At 36.7% G+C, this 20,888-nt stretch overlaps 1 protein-coding gene across 3 annotated transcripts in view; it reads right to left on the reverse strand.

Moving 5' to 3' along the window:
• Positions 1–1,101: 1,101 nt before the first annotated feature.
• Positions 1,102–20,888, reverse strand: part of HIBCH (3-hydroxyisobutyryl-CoA hydrolase) — a 49,099-nt gene continuing 29,312 nt past the window's right edge. For 2 of the 3 annotated variants that reach the window (XM_082313194.1, XM_082313192.1), the window contains 7 exons: positions 19,404–19,549; positions 18,402–18,488; positions 16,339–16,397; positions 15,466–15,547; positions 8,867–8,986; positions 8,558–8,591; positions 1,102–3,381 (listed from right to left, as the gene is read on the reverse strand). In XM_082313194.1, the coding sequence (XP_082169320.1) occupies positions 3,266–3,381; positions 8,558–8,591; positions 8,867–8,986; positions 15,466–15,547; positions 16,339–16,397; positions 18,402–18,488; positions 19,404–19,549 (644 nt within the window). In that variant the 3' untranslated portion in view covers positions 1,102–3,265. The remainder of the gene's footprint in view (positions 3,382–8,557; positions 8,592–8,866; positions 8,987–15,465; positions 15,548–16,338; positions 16,398–18,401; positions 18,489–19,403; positions 19,550–20,888) is intronic. The other variant, XM_082313193.1, reaches the window with a different exon arrangement.

Consider the following 20,888-nt stretch of genomic DNA (forward strand, 5'->3'; position numbering starts at 1 on the left):
GGCTGCCACTGCACAGTCCAACAGCAGGCAGAATTATAAAAGAATATAAAATATCCTAAAGTTAAGTCATAGCATCTCTACTGATAAACACTCCAAATTTCCCCAAAGGAGAAAGTTACCTAGGTATAAGTAGACATCCATCACAGCGAGCTTCCATTTGGAATACTTTCTGTGTGGGACGGCTGCACTGCTTGCTCAGAGAGCCACCCGTAAGGCGATAGCGACTGAATCGCCTGCTGCTTGTTACGTCCAAACAGTCACTTACCTGCAACCACAAAGCTCGTCTTCCCTCATTAATGCTTTTAGATTACAGCAGCTTCAATATGGCCTGAAGTGCAATTCCAGCTGGTTTATGATGCTTTCTATGACATTGGCACTTCAGGGAAAGCACGCAGCAAACAGAAAGCAAACAAGCTTACAAACAACCGGGAGACAGCTTCTCACCAGGAAAAAAAAATCTCTTACAAGATGCTGTCCTTAATAAATAATGCACTTATCCTTAATAAAAAATAATAAAAAAAATTCTGTTCAATACTACAATCTGGTGAGAGATGGAAGGAGGTCTCATTCCAGAGTTCTGCTGTATTTTTTATAGGCACAATAGTAATCCATACTAACAATAAAGACTTCTTTACCTAAATAAAATTACATCTGTTTACTTATCGTTAGATTACTCTACACTGTGCTATAGTCTTACAAAGCCACTTACAGTGGCTTTCCAGCTAAGTTGCCACTGATTCTTTGCCGTGATTTTGTGTAATAAAGGCACTCTAGTATGGGACTGGCATACTCTGCAAAACCATTTACTTCTGTTCAGGAGTTAAAAATACATTTGCTTTGTATTTTCTCCAGGAAACATAACTATAGTCTGAGTGGGTACTATGTGACTGACTTGGTATTCTAATAATGGTTCAAAACACATTAACTGCAGCACAACTTTGTAAAATTGACGTTTCTGTAGGAAACCACATCAGTATTCCCAAATAAAACACACTACAATATATTTTTACAATATTTTTGTGGAAAATACTTTCTTGTGGACCAAATAAAATTAAACTTACCATCTGCTTGTAAGACTTTTATTTGATAAAAATGCACAGATTGGACAGGGTTTGTTACCATGAGTTTGGGATAATTCCTGTTCACATAAATTTTGGAAGCAACTGAACATGCAAGTCAAAGTTTATTGATTCAGAAGAACAGTCTTGCTAAAACGTTTTAAGTTATTTTCAAGCAGAGAAGGCATTATCCCTACTCCCTGGGGATTACTGTGTTTTTCATTAAATACAGTTGCTGAAGATTGCTCCTTTTGTACAAAAATAATGTAATGAGCCAATTTTTGAAAAATAAAAATAGCCATTGTTTAAGGATCTAAAACATATAAAAAATTTTAAAAATAAGGGGGGAGGTTTACATTTCTTACAGAACCAGCAGGAGGTAGAAATTCGACTCATTTTCAGAAGTTACCCCGGAGTTATTAATGAAATCTCTCAATTACTTTTGAAAATAAACTCGGGGACTGTCTCATAACAACTATGTACATGGTAACATTAACTGGCTGCTGAAATCTTAATTTTATCTTAAAAGATTCTAGTGACAAAGCAGGGTGCCATTTTTTCTTGATTTTGCTCTCCATTTTTCTCACCTCTCATTCTTCAAAAGTCGCTCTAGCAGTTCACCTTGATTCCTGAATTTCCTGGACTTTGTTTCCAGGCAACAGCTTCTAGGAGGGAAGTAGCCTTAAGCCAGTGTAGACCATTACTGTTGGTAATAAAAACAGCCCAATGTTGAAAACTCTGTAACAGTTCTGCTGTAGCTCTGACTTTTTGATTCCCCAGTGCTGATTACTGACTATGCTATTTGAACAAAAGTTTTCTTCCTTTAGTCTCAGTGGTTCATCTTCAGAGAAGCCAAAATTTGTATTTGTGGCCTGCCTGTAACTGTAGAAACAAGTAGGAAGAGATACTGATATATGATTTGATTAACCATAAAAAGCATGCAGTCTTAGTGTTGAAGATTAGTAGCTATGTGTTGCATACGCAACAGAAAAATTAATTTTACCCCCCAAGAAGATTATACTTTTATCAAGGGGCTCTGGTTATGTCATATAATTTCAAGTACTATTAGTATCAGAACCCAGCAACCTTTGATGCACATACAATAAGGGTTTTTTGATTTATATTTACATTTTGATCCTAACAAATCCATTTCTTAGGATATGTTGTGTTAAAAACCTATATGATCCATCTAGCAGCAGATAGTTATGTTTTCGCCTATTTGCTACCTTCAGCACACATTGCTGTGTCCCCCTACTTTTCCACAAATTTTCCCCCCAGCAGACAGGATGTTCATGGGCACAAGCAAACAGGAACCCAGATGAGGTGGTATAGATAAACTCCAGCCACTTGTAGTATTAGGGCCAGGCTGACCTCTAGCACTCCAGTCACTAGACAGTCACTGACATCAACAGGAAACGCGCTGCTTGGCATTCAGAGGAAGGTCTGAGACAGTTATTTCTTCACCGCTGTAAGACCAGGAAAAACTAGCAATTTTTGAAATGATGAAAAACTAATCACGCAGTTCAATCAAACTCAATGGCATTTAAAAAAAAAGTGTTTTTACAAGCAGTGTGCTCTAGGCTCTGGCAATATTGTGACATTTGAAACAATGTCTACATCACATAGCAAGACTGAATACTGACCAAATGTTAAATCAATAGAACAATTTCTTGCTCTCAGACTCATAATGTGTCAGTCTGACCTTTTATTTAAAAGACTACTTAACATCATGGATTTAGTATGATGTCTTGCATTTTTCTTTGCAGCTCTGTTCTAAAGCTTTAATTATATTTTATTTTCATTGTATAGAGAAGAATCTGAGGCACAATCCCAATTTAACAGATCGGTGACGGAGCCAAGAGCACAAAGGTCTCCTGACTTCTTGCTTATTAGGTCATCCCTTAACTATGCTGTCTCCCCCAAAAGCTCCTCCTAAACTAAGAGCTGATGCAAAAAAATAAATGTTTATCACTGTGTAAAGCAGTAAAAATAACAATTTGCCTTGAAGTAATTTTTCCCCTTATTAACCAGAGATATGATTATTTTGTCATTATGGCAGCATAACAAAAGAGAACATTCTTGAATGCAAAAAATTAGACTTACGACTCTCAGGCTAGCTAAAAGAGTCTTGTCAAACTTATCACACTACTATAAATTTTTACATTGTAGAATTAAGCAGATGTATAAGATGTCAATAGGCTTGATCTTTACAACTTGAGATCGTTGCTTCCCAATGGCTTAAAACAATTGTCCACAAATTCATCACTGACTTCTTCTAGAGCAGCTGGCTTCCATCTGGGGGCTTGGTCTTTGTCAATCAGCACTGTCAGGTGGAGTATAAAAACACAAAAGTTAACCTGTAAACTTGCTCTAATTAAGATGACTTCAGATTGCATCAAGACAGACAACTACAGTGAATACATGGGGGGGAAAAATCAATATGCTCCGGAGAAGAGAGTTTTTGTAACATATATATTTCTACTCTAATAAAAATTCTTGAGTTATGACCTGCCTAGAGATGTGTCTGGGAGCTGCCTGATGATACAAGGAACAGGGGATCACTTCAGAAGTAGCCCAAGCTTTGAAGGAACAGACATGAAATTCGCGCTTTCTGTTAGACCTACTACTCTTGCCTGTCTTCTGCTTTTTCATGTAAAACTGGGAACAGTATATATAATGCTCCTTTTGGACAAGGACTTTCACATCTCTGTGCAAAATCTGACTCTTGTAGCATATAGGAGATGACTCAAAGTAGGTGTTAAATGTCTAAAGCTAATTTAAACACATCATGTAAACTAATAATGAAATAACTAATGAGGAAAGAGTAAAGCAGAGTATCTTTGTGGGAAAATCAAGAATATTTATTTGTAAATACTGACAGATACTGCAGACCTATGTAGATTCAACTGTGAAGATTTGTATAATCTTAGTATGTGTACTTTACGCTGTATCCTGGGAAATACATCACTGAAGATAAAATCATCAGTGAATGAATCGCATGTAAGAGTGTAACAAGAAAAGATCAATTCTCAAAAAGCATTTCTTGTATCACAGGAATGTTGAAGGCATGTCAGCAAGAACAGTGGCACTAGCAAACAATAATAAGACAAGAGAGAGTTTATTTGTGTGTAAAAATGACCAATATAAATGGAATTCCAGAGCATTCTTCTGAGCACCTTTCTGGCCCCAAAAAAACCTTTAAAGGTGCTATTCAAAATGTGAATTTTTCATAATTTAAAAAGAACAGCTATAGTAACTGGCTCTCTATGATGCACTGACTACCCAACATCCCTCAGCATGCATTCCTTTCAGAGGTGTGATATCAGCACCTGATTTGGAGATGCACCTGTGTCCTGGGAGACCTCCCGAGACCAACGCAGCCCACAGCATATAAGGGAGGATGGGCAGAAAGCACCTCTCAAGTTCCTCTGCTGAGAACAGAATTTGTTTGTTTGTTTTTTTCTGACAAAGACTTCAGAGTAGGATGGTTCTAAAGGTGTGCGGACAGAAGATGCTCACAGAGACTAGATATTTTGAAGAATAACAGCTGGTTTTTGGTAAGTTGTCATGTCTTTCTAAACAGACTTCATTCTTAGTGACTAAACTAGAACCATCCAGGATGAGAAATGTGCAAATGAGTTGGATTTCTAAACAGACTTCATTCTTTCTAAACAGACTTCATTCTTAGTGACTAAACTAGAACCATCCAGGATGAGAAATGCGCAAATGAGTTGGATTTTAAGTTCAGTGTAAAGAATGCCCACCTAAAGACTGTCTTATCAAAAGATGGGCATTATGGCAGTTTGTGGTAAAAAATGTGACTTGAAAACTTGTTAACTTTTCCCTCTATAACCAGTATTGGGAAAATGCCTAGAAAATAAAGAGCATTCAGATGACAACCGCACTAATTAATATTTCTGTGGCTAAACACGTACAGGCATCACAACTCTTTAGCTTGCATCTCCAAAGAGAAAGGAGAATCTGAGCCCTGCATCCATTTACCTGCAAATACAGGACTAAGGATGCCTTGGATACAAATAAACGCTAATTTTAAAAAAGATCCCATTATACAGGTAGAAGCTGTAATTCCACAGAGAGTAGAATCCATGTGGACAATTCTTTAAAAGAAATGTGCTGCAAAAGAGTGATTTTACTAGGTCACTCAACTTATTGAAAAGTTAATTTTAAACATTGTGATGTGAAGCCACTGATTGGTTTGGGTCAAAATACATAATTGTCCCAAATCAACTATATTTATTCCATCTAAGTAGTACTCATCTAATGATTTACTTCAACTAAAGTTGAAGTAAGTTCACAATCTGGCCAAAAAAAATCTTAAGTTACTCACAAAAGAAAACACTGACAAGAGATGCTTTAAATTAGAGAGGGGAAAAAAACCAAAAGACCGTGTGTATATCACTACAGCTTCAACTATGAAATACAGTAGTAATTGCTGATAATTCTCCACTCTATGGCACTGCTGTGTAATCAAGTTAGTCCTTCTGTTTGGATCTGTGGCCAGTTTGGTGGATAAACTGGATGCTTATAACGGTCTGTTCAATGAAATCTTTCATCTTACATGAGTTAAAATACTTGTTTTCTATTAGTATCGGGAAAATATTCACTTTCTGCATTAACTTCTGTATAATTTATGTTTCTCCAGCTTGAGATATCGATCACTACAAGAACAGAACAAAAATTCTGAAGACTTCTAAGGTAGGCTAAGGGAAGTTCATTAAGATAAAAGTAACTGAACATAGACATTGTGTTAAGGGTTTGTTCTTCTGTTTTACCTTTTTTTTTTTTTTTTTTTTTTAAATCAATCTGAACTCTCTCTGTTCAGTGGCCATGGCTTTACTGGACTTCAATTAGTGTTCTATTGCTTAGCTTCATTCAGCACAGTCAAAACTGATATTTCTAAGCACCTGAAATTCTGTTAGTTGCAATGAGATCTCTCTACCTACTCACTGACTGCAGGGGGTTTGTGTGCCTGGGGTAAGGCTCACATCTGCCAGCTGCTAGCACTGCAGGAGAGGGCAGAAGCCATACAGAAATAAGATCTTTGCAGGATCAGCAATATGTAGAAGGTCTTTACAATTCCACTTGAAGTGTACATTCCTGCACAAATAGTTAGGAGGCTAATTTAACAGATTTTTGTCCCCTCAGGCAGTTGAGATTGTAGTCTACCTGGATGTGTTTGAGCACTGACTCAAAAAATGGCCACTTTTCTTATGCAGTAAGAATTAAAAAACAAAACTCCTGGAAATTACCCAGAGCTATGCATTTCTTAGTTTATGTATTATTCTATAAATCAAGGTGAAAAATGGATACCTAAAGTGTTCAAAGACCACATTTACCATTACATGGGAAAATGCTGATGAAATATGATCTGTGTATTTTATGCTTTAAGGGTTTTGGCTTTTCTTTAGCAGCTCCAATCACAAGAATTGTAAATGGGGAAGACTGTTTGCCAGCAGATTTTCAGTCTAGTTGAAAGAAAACTGGCTGAAAGAAAACATGAAATTTTGATCTCGGGTCAAAGCAGGTTTAAAAAGCTTTTAAACAAACTACTTCCCTAGCATTCCTATTAAAATTATGGTTTGAAGCAGATAAAAGCTGTTATTAAAACCTGACCTATGGCAATTGCTGCTGAAAAACAATCTTCAAAAACTAGTGGCAGATCCTCTTGTGGTAGACAGGGTCAACAGCTGGCTCTTAAATGCTTGGAATGTAGTGCTTTAATAAAGAAAAAGCTAATACTTAAATTAACATCTTTATAATTTTCATTTTTATTCACTATGGTTGATCCTGTGAAGTACTTAATAATCTTACTTCCTATTAAAAAGGATGCTCAGCACATTGTTGGATGATGATTTTTATGAAATTAGACCCAACTACAAAAATGATCTTGAGTCAGATTCTGCACCACTCTTAAACAAGAGAAACAATTTTAAAAACACAAATCTGAGAACAAGATATATGCAGTAAGCAGAGAGCAAAAGTGCTTCAAGAACAAATTATTATTCTTAGCAATCCCCTCAGTGCAGCTGGATCTCTGGTGGGTTTTTTTTTTTTTTCTTCCCCTGATGTAGTTAAGCCTTTGCTACATCATCCTACGTAAGAGACAAGCTTCCCAACTGCTGTTCTTGCAGCTTCTTTCTTTACAAGCAGTTTGTGTAATTTACTGCCCATACTGACAAGTGATTTGCTTTTGTCCTCTACCGCATATCCCCAGATGGTTTCATGACCTTGTGCGTTACAAGTGAGAATTTGGTTTGGTGTTCATCTGACTCTCAGACTTTGAGTTTGTCACTTCCTGAATAAATACATTTCAGCAGCTTATATGGTGATTTAGAATATATCCTAGGAATATTCTTTTTAAGATATCTTTGTCCCCATTACCAACACAATGAAAACCATGTACTTCTCAACATGTGTGGTAAATCCTTCAAAGGAGTCTCTGCTAATAAGTGCTAAAGATTAATTAATTAAAATCAGAAACTTTTTCCATGCTGTACAAACAAACTTTGCATCTCTCACCCCAGGCTATCTTTAATACAGTATTACTAATGCTGAACACTAAAACTAATATCGACTACTCAAGTGGATTTTAAACTACTTTATAAAAAGTCAGAGATAAAAAATGCGGAGGAGGTGATAATACATACTCAAGTATATAACTGTGTGAATTAAAAGCCAGGTTCCCTCAACCCCAAAGTGTTATTCCTCCGAATGTCTTGTACTGTAAGCTCCTTGGAAAAGGAAATGCCTGTGCTTTGTTTCATCTTGCGCTGAATAGTACATAAATAATTACTACAGTTTCTAACAGATGTGACATCGGGTTTGACACACCGCATAGTGAATCAGCAGTAGAATCAAGGACGGAATCTAAGTCTGTCCCCTAGATAAACTTGCTGAGCCGCTGCTCTTCTTTTACTACTACCTATCTTGACAAATGCCTTAATGTTAAATAATTCAGCATTTTAAGTTTGCATATATAGTTTTTTAATAGTAAGACACCTCTATACAGAGATGCTTTGGACATGGGTGAAAGTAGTCTCTGTTCTAACAATTTTCTATGCAAATAGTTGCTCTTGACTTCAAGTCTTAAACAATCTTATAGCTGGCTGAACCAGCTATATGGCAACGCTAAATCTGGACGCACAAATGATACACGTAGCTACTCACTACTATCAGCATTAAATATATTTTGAACTTTCCCAATGAACTGGTGAAACCTTTTCATGATGCTGTGTTACCAGGTGGATAAATAACATTAGGAAACTGAGATTACACAAAGGAAACAACATGGCTGTTACACTTTGGAACAAATAATAAATTTTGGCCATACAGGAGTTCAATTAGCAAAAACTGTAGGAAGCTGGGAAGTGTTCTCTGGGCTGTTGCTGCATGTACTTTTCTTAACCTCCAGAGAAGCAACACAGCAGTGAGTCTGCATATTATTAAGTTTGAGAAATGTTTCTGGTGTCCATGCTTACCTGCCCGAACCCCTTCATAGAAGTCATGGCCTCTCTGAAAGATAAAAAAAACATTATTATAGTTTTCTTAACAAAAGCCCTCGATCATTCCCATCTCACCATCATTAACGTAGTCTCCTTCGAGTTGCATATAAAGACACGGAACTGGAAAAAAGAAGGTGACACCCTAACAAACGCACAGAGAAGACATTGAAAATGAAAACCTATAAACTGTGAGCCCTTGATGTAATCTATATAAAACTTAGGCTCTGATAGACTTGCTACCCCTCTGTGGCTAGAAAGAGACAAAGGGCTCAGCTGCTTGCTTACCATGCATGCTTGGCTCAGTCTGTATTCCATTGTGAATACATCTTGTAAGCTCATGGAAGCTCCTTCTCTGAGCTGTCTGAGAGTCATCTTTAAGGATGTAGGTGACATCTTATTAATAGCCTGGGGAAGACATTAACAATTATTTTTATTCTCTTCAATTTACACATTTGCACATCTCGCTTTCTTTGCATTTTAAACCTTGTGAAGTAAATGATGGCACTCTTCTCCCCGAGCTCATTTAAGTGATACCTGTTCCACCTGTTCCCTCCCACCATACTGTCATACTAAATGAACTTGCTTGCACTAACTTTTATCAGCAAGATCTCTGGGATGTATGCTATCACTTGTGGAAAGCCTAAAACTCCTAATGTCACATCATTTATGATCAAATTACTACTAGCCAGAGAATCTAATGCAGCTTGAAAGCCATTTCCAAACAGATTCTTTTGAAAAGTGAAGGCAAGTGTTACAAGCAATAATACTCCACTTTTGCATATCATATGTATATATAGTCTGAATTGCTGTTAGATGTTACTGATATTGTAGCTGATATTAGTATTGTACAGCATTTATTTGGTACAATAGTCAGAGCAGTAAGGTAAATATTGTGAGATTAACAACAAACTTTAAGTAGTGGCTTTATGATCATCTGCAAAGACTAGACAATATACTAAGAAGAAAATTGTGGAAGAAAAAAAAATTAAAAGAAATCAAACATAAATGCATACTTGTCCATGCTTGTCTGGGATCAACAGATACTGCAGTAATTTAGCCCTACATTGCTCTGCTGACAGGAAGCCTGGAGGTCTTGCCTTCCTTCTTTTGACAGAGCTACAGGCTATAAATATTATGCAGCAGACAGGATCTGTTTAAGGCACACAAACAAATGCTGTAAATCTGGCTCTCATGACTATCCTTCAATTAACAGCATGCCAGTAAACAGTAGGGGGAGGTGGGGAGAAAGACAAAAACCTAGTTAAGAAAACAGTACTGAGCGTTAAAGCTTTCAGGGTTGGGGGGGAAAGGAGCTAAATCTTTTTGTTGCTGATCTTTGTTTTCTTACTCTAAACAAGACTCTTCTTCCCATGTAAACCCAACCAAAAGCTCTATTATTCACAGTACAACAGACATTTCCTGTTAATTAGGACATTTTTACCACTACTGAAAAGCAGCAGATGGTAAGACTTGCCTCTTTACATTATTTTCATTGCAGACATTAGACTCCTTGCCCACAGACTAAAATGGCAGGTCATCAACATTAACATTTTTTCTGGCTCCCAATTACTCTTCATCCCTCTCCAGACACCAGCTGATACAGCAGTGACCCATTTTGCCTAGTTAAGCTGGAAAACATGCAATTGCTGTACAAGCAGGAGGCTATGCAATTGTACCTTAAAAACACTGGTTCTGTCATTCTGTTACTTGCAGGTTGACCACTTTGCTTGAGAGAGAAGCTGGTTTAGAAAGAACTAATGCTGGCTCAAACTGTCAACACTTCCTGAGTTCTGGTAGAGCTCTCTAACAATGAGCTGCCTTTCAGCAGATAAAGAAACCAGGTATACCTCCAATTACATCACTGTGTAGGTCTTGGATGGATGGCAACTCTTAACTGGACCCCTTATTTCCCATAACGTGCTCTTGCTGGCTTTACCTTTGAACTGGACCTTTTCTCCTTTGAGTTTCATATTCTGTCATCTAGATGAGAAAGTTTTTGCTCAGGCCAGGTTAAACGGTAAGCACAACGCAACCAGATGGCTCCCTAGGTGAAATGGTAATGGCAAGTCCTTTCTGTTCAAAGAAAGCACTGAAATGGGGAAGATCTGAAAACAGCACTTAACTAGTCTAGTGCATCCAGCAGCTGCCTCATCTTGGCATAGCAATGAGGTTGAAGGTGGAGGAGGCACTGCCATAAATCAAGCTGAAGGAAGAGGAACAAGGAAAGAAAATGGGTAGGTGTAATTGCAGAAAAATGAGTCACCAGCGTATCTATAAATAAATTCTGTCTACAAAGAGGAGGAGGGGATCGGTGCTAGGGAACAAGCCTGAAAAGGAGATAGGATAGGCTGAAGTGGGGAGTACTAAAATGCAAAGAAGTCTTCATAGAGCTATTTGACATCTATTCCAGTATCTTTGAGACAATCTTGATTTCAACATAATGATCCTTAAAGCTACAAGCTGAATTTGCAATAGACCTGAATTCCAATAAGATACTATCAGAAGGTGCCCGAATTAAGTGGCACTGACTCAGTGGAGTCCCTTACAAGAGTAACAGCTGGAATAGTGGCTGCATCTCATCTCCAAGGCCCACTAAAGTTTCTAACCTGAGCTGCTGAGGACCCTTGAGGGAGGCTTTCTTTAAGTTAAAACAAACAGAAAAAACTCCCAGAGGTCCAGTGTATCACTTCCCTTGCAATAGATGAAGACAGCCATCACTTACCCTCTGAGATACCAAAGCATTTGTTCATCTGCACTGAACAATGGTTCTGGACGAGCTTTGATAAAATATCAGTATCTAGCCAAAGCATCACAGGAAAGCTGCTTAAGGACAGATATATCAGTCTCTTACTGGTCTGTTTAACAGAGTTTCAGAATGCTGCTTTACTTGAATTCAACACTACCAAGACACCATCCAGCTTCATTCCTGTAATCTATCTCACCCACTCAATGCATACCCATTTAAAGTTTCAGGAGCTAGTGTCTGCACCCCAGCCTGACCAGTAGGTCTGGACAAGGTGTCTTGTAATTCTTAGTCTGTGCCGTGTCCTGCACACTACACTGGAATTCATTCAGTAACAATGAAGGCTATTAAATCGTGAAGTATCAGTGCTCAGAAGGTGCACTGTCCTGCCAAAAAAAAGCTATAAGAAAGCATCATGTGAAAACTAAGGAAGAGGGGCTTATAAGAAAGATGGGGGAAAACTTTTTAGTGGGGCCTGTTGTAATAGGACAAGGGGTAATGGTTTTAAACTAAAAGAGAGTAGATTTAGACTAGATCTAAGGAAGAAATTTTGTTACGATAAGGGTGGTGAACCACTGGAACAGGTTGCCCAGAGAGGTGGTAGATGCCCCATCCCTGGAAACATTCAAGGTCAGGCTGGACGGGGCTCTGAGCAACCTGATCTAGTTGAAGATGTCCCGCTCATTGCAGGGGGATTGAACTAGATGAACTTTAAAGGTCCCTTCCAACCCAAACACTTCCATGATTCTACGATCTGATGCTTTTCAGGTTTTGACCCACATGCTTACTTCATCCAATTAGAAGTGGTACTTCTGTCACTTAGATTACACGAGCCAAAAAGCTTTAAATCCTGAAAATAAAGTAATGCTATAAAGCAAAAGGTTTTAAAAAATACTTTACTGTATGTTCAAAAAGTATGTTAGTACTCTAGCTTTCTACCTATTTGTAACTGGGTTCAAAATGTGATTTTTAAATTTTGAGGTCATTCTCAAGTAGAATTTTAACAACTTTACATTCTTCTTATTCATGCAAACCACTTTAGTATCGGATACGTGAAAGCCTGCCAAGCAGGCATGTTTTGAAAGTAAAAAGCAGAAGTCCTGTTAATTGAGCAGAACAGGATACCTAGGATAGCATGGCTCACAGCATACTTGGATTATAGCAGAACTAGTAGTTCCATTTTATTAACACTAAAAGGTATCTGTACATCCAAGGTGTGGATGTACCAAGGTGTACTTCCAAATTAGGGTATTTGTATTAGACTTTAAGTTAGGGCTTATTCCGTAAGCTTACTAATACATATCGTGATAAATATACAGGGAAACAAAGAAAATAAGCATACACATTGCTGTTACTGAATCCTTTACAGTCTCTATATTTGTCATTTGAATGTGCTGTTGTTCCTGTACCTGGACACTAAAGTGAAACCTTGCTTTCACAAAGTGACAGGGAACTATCACTGATGGACATACTCTTGGTACTGCTGCTGAGGAAAATGACTTGCTTCAGACAAGTCCGCGAACTGCTATCAAGGATAATGTCTGGTAACCTCAGACTGTCATGGTTTTGCTATGTGTTCCCTGCTCTAATCAGTTTTTTGAACTCCGCTCTTCCGAGCGATGTGACAGCAGGCCAGCGCTCTGTCTGTAGGTGGTATAAAATGCTCAACTGCCAGGGTGCAAGCTACCATTCTTCCTCCAGCTGCAATTAAGTTTAATTAGAGTTCTGCTTCCCTAGTAAAACAAAACCTCCCGTTTAACTGGCAAGCATTTCCTGGAAAAAGTCAGATTTATACCTGAATTCCTTTTTAACTTTTTCCCCCCCCACATATGCATTTTCCTTCTTTGGTTTTTGTGGATCTTTCACGGAAGAAATTAAGTATCTGATCCTACAAGTTTATTTCATCCTACTGCTTAGCACAGAATATGTACTGTTAAAACTTGTTTGAAACTTATGCGCTTGTTCACACTAATAAGCCTTGCATCTGCTAGAAAATGTGGGGTGTTTTTTTTTTTTTCCCCCCACAAATTTCTGTATGGACAGAAGCAACTCATATTAACATAGTCTCATCTCCTGAACAGAACAGGCAACAAACAATTATTCAGAAACTTCTGTCAGCTCCAAGGACAGTCATTCATTTGTGAATCATATGAAAGAAAATGCTGCTATAAAGTCCTATTAAAGACATAAAATAAGAAAACTGAAGAAGCAATGAAAGAGCCTTTTTTTGTTGTTGTTCAGGAATTTAAAAAAAAAAATCATTACACAAAATCGTAACTTTGAAGTAGATGACATAGTTTTAAGTTCTAAATTAAAAATATGAAACAAATGTATCCCCCTAAACAACAGGGAACGTGGGGGTTTTGTGTGGTTTTTGTTTTGTTTTGTTTTTTTGTTTGTTTGTTTGTTTTAAATAGGGGAGATCTGAGTTATGAGGCTGCTGCTGAAGGAATAAAGTCAAGCAGGTTTGGGTAACTAGAGCAAATGTGGCAAAACAAACTGTTAAGATATTTCAGTAACAAAGTGTTTCCAGACTCCTTGCATTAGAAACTGTATTTTGAACAAAGCACCCTTTAAAAGCTACATGCTATTTTAAAAAGTTCCACTAGGTCTGATTATGTTTTAAAAAGTGCCATAAAATTGTATGAAAATTAACTTGGGAAAAGCTCTATGCAAATAATTCTTGATTGTTTTCAACCTCCACTGAAACTAATCAATATAATATCCCTGCCAAATTATATTAAACTTTATAAAATCTACAAATAAAATACTACCTTGTAACTCAATACTATAAAGAAATAAGAGCCACCAAAAGTGACTGCTATAAACATGCTATCAAACTGTCTCAACAGACCTTAATACAAGTACTTTCCCTGCCATCTATAACATAGGGAAAAAGTGAAGAACTGAATCATACAGCGTATATAGTTTGGGGGAAAACCATGCTGGTAGCCTATGGTAGAATTCAGGTCTACAAACACATAAAATTACTATTCTGGCACTAGCTCATTTCACGACTTTATTCAATGAAACTTGAATACAAGTGGGGAAAAAAAATTAGCTTTCCCTTTCACTCAATTTTGCTTTTGCAATACATATGCTAAACTTCTTGCAATGTACTAGGTGTACTGATTGGCACAAAGAGAATTTTAAAACTTCCCTTCTCAAAAACCATTTGAGAGTTCCAGTGACAAAATGTTAAATCTTTAATTACAAACTAAACCCAGAAGTGTATCTGTGTATCTGGGACAGGATGCCTACTGTTAATGGTACTATATTATAAAATTATATTCCTTCTGCTCAAATGGAAGTCTGAAGATGATGGATGTTTTACTTTATTACAAGAGCAGGATTTCTTCTGTGAGCTGTAACTAAAGTTAAACCAAAGCTTTTATTGGAGAAATGCTTGTGTTCTATCCAATTGTAAGTAATATTTGAATAGCTCCAAGACAAACTTTTACAAGGCACCTGAATACAGATACTTCAAAGGAAAAAGAGAAAATACACACAATACTTATAAATGAATATAAGTTGCTTCTTGCTTTTGAGGCTGAAGTGTGTACTAATTGGGTAGTATTACTGTACATTTTTTGAGTTGTGACTAGATCCAACACTCATAAATGCACTAAAAAGATCAAAAAATAATTTGTGATGATAAAATTGCTTGCTGTTTACCCAAATGAGATATCTGGAATGGAAGAAAGCAAACAACATTGTTCTGACACTGTTTTATTCCAACCCTTGGCAATAAAATGAGAAGCTATAAAAGGAATCTTTGTCACCAACAACCCCCTGATCGTGGGGAGGGGAAAAGGGAAAGGGAATTTGTTGTTTGTTTGTTTTTTTACTAGATTACAATTTTATGTAATATATTTTTATTTTACTAGATTACAATTTATTACAATTTTATACATATGATGGTATTCACTTTGTGTGGTTTTACAGAAGAATATTCTTGTCATTGTAGAACTACTGACAATCCCACAGGACTATATGTGAGAACCTGAGAATCTCAGTCCAATGTCCTACTGGTGTTACATAGTATTAGTTATGTTAATATGGTGACTAAAGTCTGCCCCATGATAAGAAAGTACAGAACCAGACTTAAAATCTCTAACAAAAATAACACAGAAGACATTACCTCTAGCTGCTTAATGGCAAAAGGAGAACCATCTTGCTTTAATTTTTGAACAATTTCTTCCATACTATTTGCTGAAAAAAGACTAAAAGGAAAAAAAGTTAATAAATGAATGAACTGCTTCAGCCTTCCTCTTCCCTATGAAGTGCTAGTAACATAGAAATTAGAAACAGAGTGTAACCAGCTGATTTGGCTTTTCTTAGCAATGTGTTCCCTGTTGTTCAGTTTTAAGTAACTCAGTTGACAGGCATCTCCTCTTCCTTTACAAATCTCTAGCATTTCAATAAACCTCACTTACAAGCTCTGATATTTATCCAGAAACTTTAATTATAACAATCAGCCTTATCTGTATTTTTATAACATCAAATCTTTAGCTATCAGCTGCATTCTACTGGTTTGGTGTGAACATCTTTTGTCTCTAAACTTAGTTATGGCCATCCTTCTTCGAGAGTTTTTGCTGCTTCTTATCACACTCACTTATTTCTCCTTCCCTTTGTGGTACACAGAAGTTCCAAACAATCATGGAAATGGCCTTGTACCAATGAGTATAAATGCACTACTTAACATTTCCTGTCCAACTGAACAATTACTCTCACAAATCCCCATCCAATTTCTATAGAAAACATTCACTTTAATGTGCCATAGGGTAGTTGCTTAATATAGTGGTGTATGAATCAGGCAAATATGCTGAAATATTTAATATACTGAGGAGTGAAATATTGAATGAGCTTCAGATAAAGCTCCCTAAAGACAAAAAAGTTTAAGTAACTTGAATGTCATTTTATCACATTATATGTGGAACACTGATACTGTTACTGGATTTAACTTCATGTTCTCTATCCAAAAGAATAAAAAAGAAGAAAGATTGCCGAATACCTGTTAATCTTCTCCATATGTTCATCAAGTACAAACTCCTTTTCCTCATCAACTTTGCTCTATTTAAAAAGCAAATACATATTTTACTTGGTTATTTTAGACTGAAAAGCTTATCAGTACTGAAAAATCTCAATGACTTGTGTTACAGAAATATAGTATCATTAATGAACATTTAATATTCATAAGACTGACATTTTTAATTAATTACAATTTTGCAGTGTGTATAAATGAACGTGTCACTTTATCTTGTGAATGTTCAAGGTGTCACCTCATAATGCAGTGCTTGCTTTGAGCTACTATGTATGCATATTTGACTGGGTGATTATCTTGGACACAAGTAATCATAATTATTCTATCAATACATTTCTATCAAATACACTAAGAAAGACAGTGTAGATAAGTCTACTCAAAAAACTGAGAATGTTTTTTAAAAAGAAAAAAGCTTGATCTTAAAAAATATACAAGCATGTATATATGTATTTAAAAAAAAAAAAGACAAAAAAAAAAAGAAAGCATTTCTCTTCCTTATCTTTTCTCTCTCATTTTACAAAATTTTATTTAGACAACTAAAGAGTGTGAAAGATCTGTTGGCCTTATGTGGACAGGCTGTCAAATGTTTCAGATCTTCTGGCATTAAGGGGTTTAGGACATAAGCAGATGTTTCAGTAAGAGCAGCTGAAGCTGAGAAAGGTTCCCTGTCATTTCAGCTCAGATAACCAAAAATACACAGCTTCCTTTTCCATTCAGTGGCATCTTGTAAAGCAGTATACTGCAACATATAATCACTCCTATTTCATAGCTTTCTATTTTGTCAAAATAATCAGTACTACTATATAAATTAGCTTATCCCATTTATTTTCTAATTAATCTTTATATATGAACTTAGTAATTCCAAAAAAGAAATAACAGGAGTAGAAACTGCTCATTTTAAAGCTGAACAACTGGGGAGTAATACTCAGATTGACTGAATACATTGAATCCTGATTTGACTCCAGAAGTTTCCTTTCTTTCGAAATAAAATTATAATGCACATCAAAACAGCTAAAATAGCCACTAAATAAACTGATTGTAAAGCCAAACCCTTTTATTTTCATGCCCATTGCTACATGGGGCTAATACAAATACTAATTATGTATTATCAATACAGTTACATTCACCTCCAAAATCACAACAGAGAACTATGTGTTTGCCCACTGGGAAAACAGCACCTTTCTCCCCCTGAAAATAGTGCTTTAAGACCTCAGATGCTTTCCCTACAATGTACCTGCACTCCGCTAATACTTATCCTATTGATAACTGCTGTGCTTATTCACAGTCTTTCAATTATCTCAAGGTTACAAACCTATAAAATATTTGAGAAATTAAAGGAACAACTTGAGCCTTTAAATTCAGGCTTCAAATCTGAACTGCAGATGGTCTGCATCAAAATAATGCTAAAATTTACATCAAATGCATCAAGCTAGCAAAATATTTCTTCAGTTTGACAAAGTTTCTGGGATGGAAATATAACATCCACTTCCAAATGAGCAGCGCAGCATTTAATTACCGGCACTATAACTTCTGCAGCCTCTGGACTAGGCCAGTAGTTCCACCCCTGTCGTTTGTGTGTGTCAGAATGCCTGAATTTCAGGCTAACTCCCCAGATTGCACTTGCCATCATGTACAACTCCCAGTCTGCTAGTGGCTATCTATTTTGCCTTCTGCAAAGCATGCTAGAAATCCAAGAATAACAGGGGGAAAATTAAGCAGCAATGTATTTTCTGCATCATCATGCTACTGGCTGGAAACTTACATACACACATAGAGAGCGAGCTGATCACAATAGGAATTTGAGGGGTATCCAAAATGAATAAAAAGTGAAGACAGACTTCTAAATTTTAATTTCGAGCACTGTGGGCATTAGTGCTAGAAATTGGTATTTTATAGAGTGCAAAGAGTTTGGAAACCCATTATTTTTTAACAATAAAACAAATGATCAGTAGCATGGATGAAAAAGAATTTGTATTTACATATTACATTTACATTTAACAATTCTGCATGATTTCAGTAACTGATTATATTACCTTCACCTGGTAAGAGTTCAGTAAGTCTGCAATATTTTCCATTGAAGGAGATTTCAGTGCTATCAGGTCTTTCTCTAAGGCAGGTAGCTATTAAAAATAAAATTTAATTAAAAGCAAGTAAACAAAAATGTACTTCTTGGAATATTACTGCTATGATAATAGTACTATATAGTATATATGTATATAAACACCCCTCACATCCCCCCAATTTTCAGACAGATCTTAAAGAAGTACCAAGTAAACAATACAAGGAGCCAGAGTTCACTTTTCAGTGTTGAACCATCTGGATTTAATTTTGTCTGCAGCGATCAGCAAAGAACTCTGCTTCCCAGGCAGACCCCCAATGCAGTACTACAGCTGCAGCAGGTAAAGCCAGCCTACAACAGTCTGAGAGGAAAGAGCAGGAGCCTGGCAACCATGCTATGCTCAAAATAGTACCTAACCAGCTCCACAATGACAGTCATGGGTCTTTACACAGAGAAGGAAAGCAAGTCATTGTTTCTCCTTATGTCCACGCAAGTTACTGGAACATTATGACTCTGACTTTATCAAATATACTAATTTTTACACTTTCTTACAGCCACTGCAAGAAACAAACAGGATATCTGTTAAGGAGACTGATAAAGAACACATTAATGGGGTGTTGCCTAGGTTAAAAACTTTGCAGTTGTATAAATAATCTCTAATTTCAGACACTGTTGTCTAAATTGTACAATTTTTCAAACAACTTCAATTATGCTCAGTAAACCATGCCCTTCAACAGCAGAATCACGAAGACGGCAACATTTGCTCCTTCTTCCAAGCAAAGCTGTCACTAGCTGGCAAGTGTCATAATGACAGCTTGAGAGTATCTTACAATCCCCATTCACAGTGCATGGCCAGCTAATATAATTGTGCCTCTGCATACACTCAAGTTGGTAAAGTCTATTGGTGTGCTACACAACTCAAACTTGTCATTATGGTTGTAGGCTGTGCCCTTGCTAGCACTAGTTAGCAGCTTACCTTTTCGGATTCTACAAAATGTGTAGCGATGCCAGCTTTTAGTACATCTCTTCCTCTCAGCCTAAATCCTGTTAGTCCAAGGTAATAGCCAAGCTTTCCTGATAGTCTTGGCAAGAAATATCCTCCACCTACGTCAGGAAAGAGGCCTGTAATAAACAAAACAAAACAAAACCATGAAGGGAGAAGAACTTGTCCTAATCATGCATTTAACTTAGTAGCTATTTCTTCTTTTCTCACTTTCATCTCCCTGACTTAGGCACTGCTCTCTTGCCCAAGTTTCTCCTTGACTTGGTTTGACATTTCTCTGTCACCAAAACCCTTCCTAAGATCAAGCTCTTGATCACCTTCCAAACTGTATCCTTTCCACTGGCACATAATTTACAAACATATATCAGACAATAGTGTTCATTCTATTTGCCAAGAACCTGAGACATTTTTAGATGCCTGAAGAATCAAGCATCCTCTCAGCAAAAAGCAGAAATGACACAAAGAACTGTGAAATAATTCGTGCAAGCTCAAACTGGATGCTGCTTTTTCTCTGATATCTTTTATTACAATAAAAATATCAAACAATGATGAGGTGCCTCTTGCACAGCTAAGTTTGAACAAATTTTGAGGCTGAGAATTCATTAATAGATCAACAATATTGCCAGGGTCTTCCTGAAGGTGGATACATGAAATGCTGACCTAATATCTGGCTCTTTGACAGGACTACGACTAACCTGCAACTTAAAAAAAATTATAAAACTTTCCCGTTTAGTGACTGTCTTACATTGATTTTTTTTTTTTTTTTTTTTTTTAAATCTACAGAGTAGGGTAATTTTTAAAAATTCAAAGCTGTGAAAAAAATTTCAAAGACTTTTAAAAGTTGTAATTGAGAAATATGTAACTACTTTTATCAAAGTTTAAATATTTAAAATCATCACTTTGTCAATATCTACCTTATTCTGTTATATACATTAATCACCTACAAAATAAATTCAAACACTTTTTGTAACTTTTAACACACTTTTAAACTTAAGAAAACTTAAGCTTAGCTATATCAATCTCAGAAATCAAAATGGAAAGAAGCAGTGTCCAGTTACTACTTCGAAATAATCACCAATGGTGCATTCATGAAACTGAAAGTCTTTTGAAGAAATTAAAGATGTGTGGGTGATTTTTTCACTTTGAGAGAATAAATAAATCATAGAATCATAGAATCGTCAAGGTTGGAAAAGACCCTTAAGATCATCGAGTCCAACCGTTAACCTAGCACTGCCAAGTCCATCTATACCATGTCTTCGAGCACCACATCTATCCGTTCTTTAAATACCTCCAGGGATGGAGACTCAACCACTTCCCTGGGCAGCCTGTTCCAATGCCTGACTACCCTTTCGGTGAAGAAGTTTTTCCTAATGTCTAACCTAAACCTCCCCTGGCGCAGCTTGAGGCTGTTTCCTCTTGTCCTATCACTCGTTACTAGGGAGAAGAGACCGACCCCCA

This window comes from Platalea leucorodia, assembly GCF_965183815.1.
Source record: "Platalea leucorodia genome assembly, chromosome: 5".
In the NCBI taxonomy this organism is placed as follows: Eukaryota; Metazoa; Chordata; class Aves; order Pelecaniformes; family Threskiornithidae; genus Platalea; species Platalea leucorodia.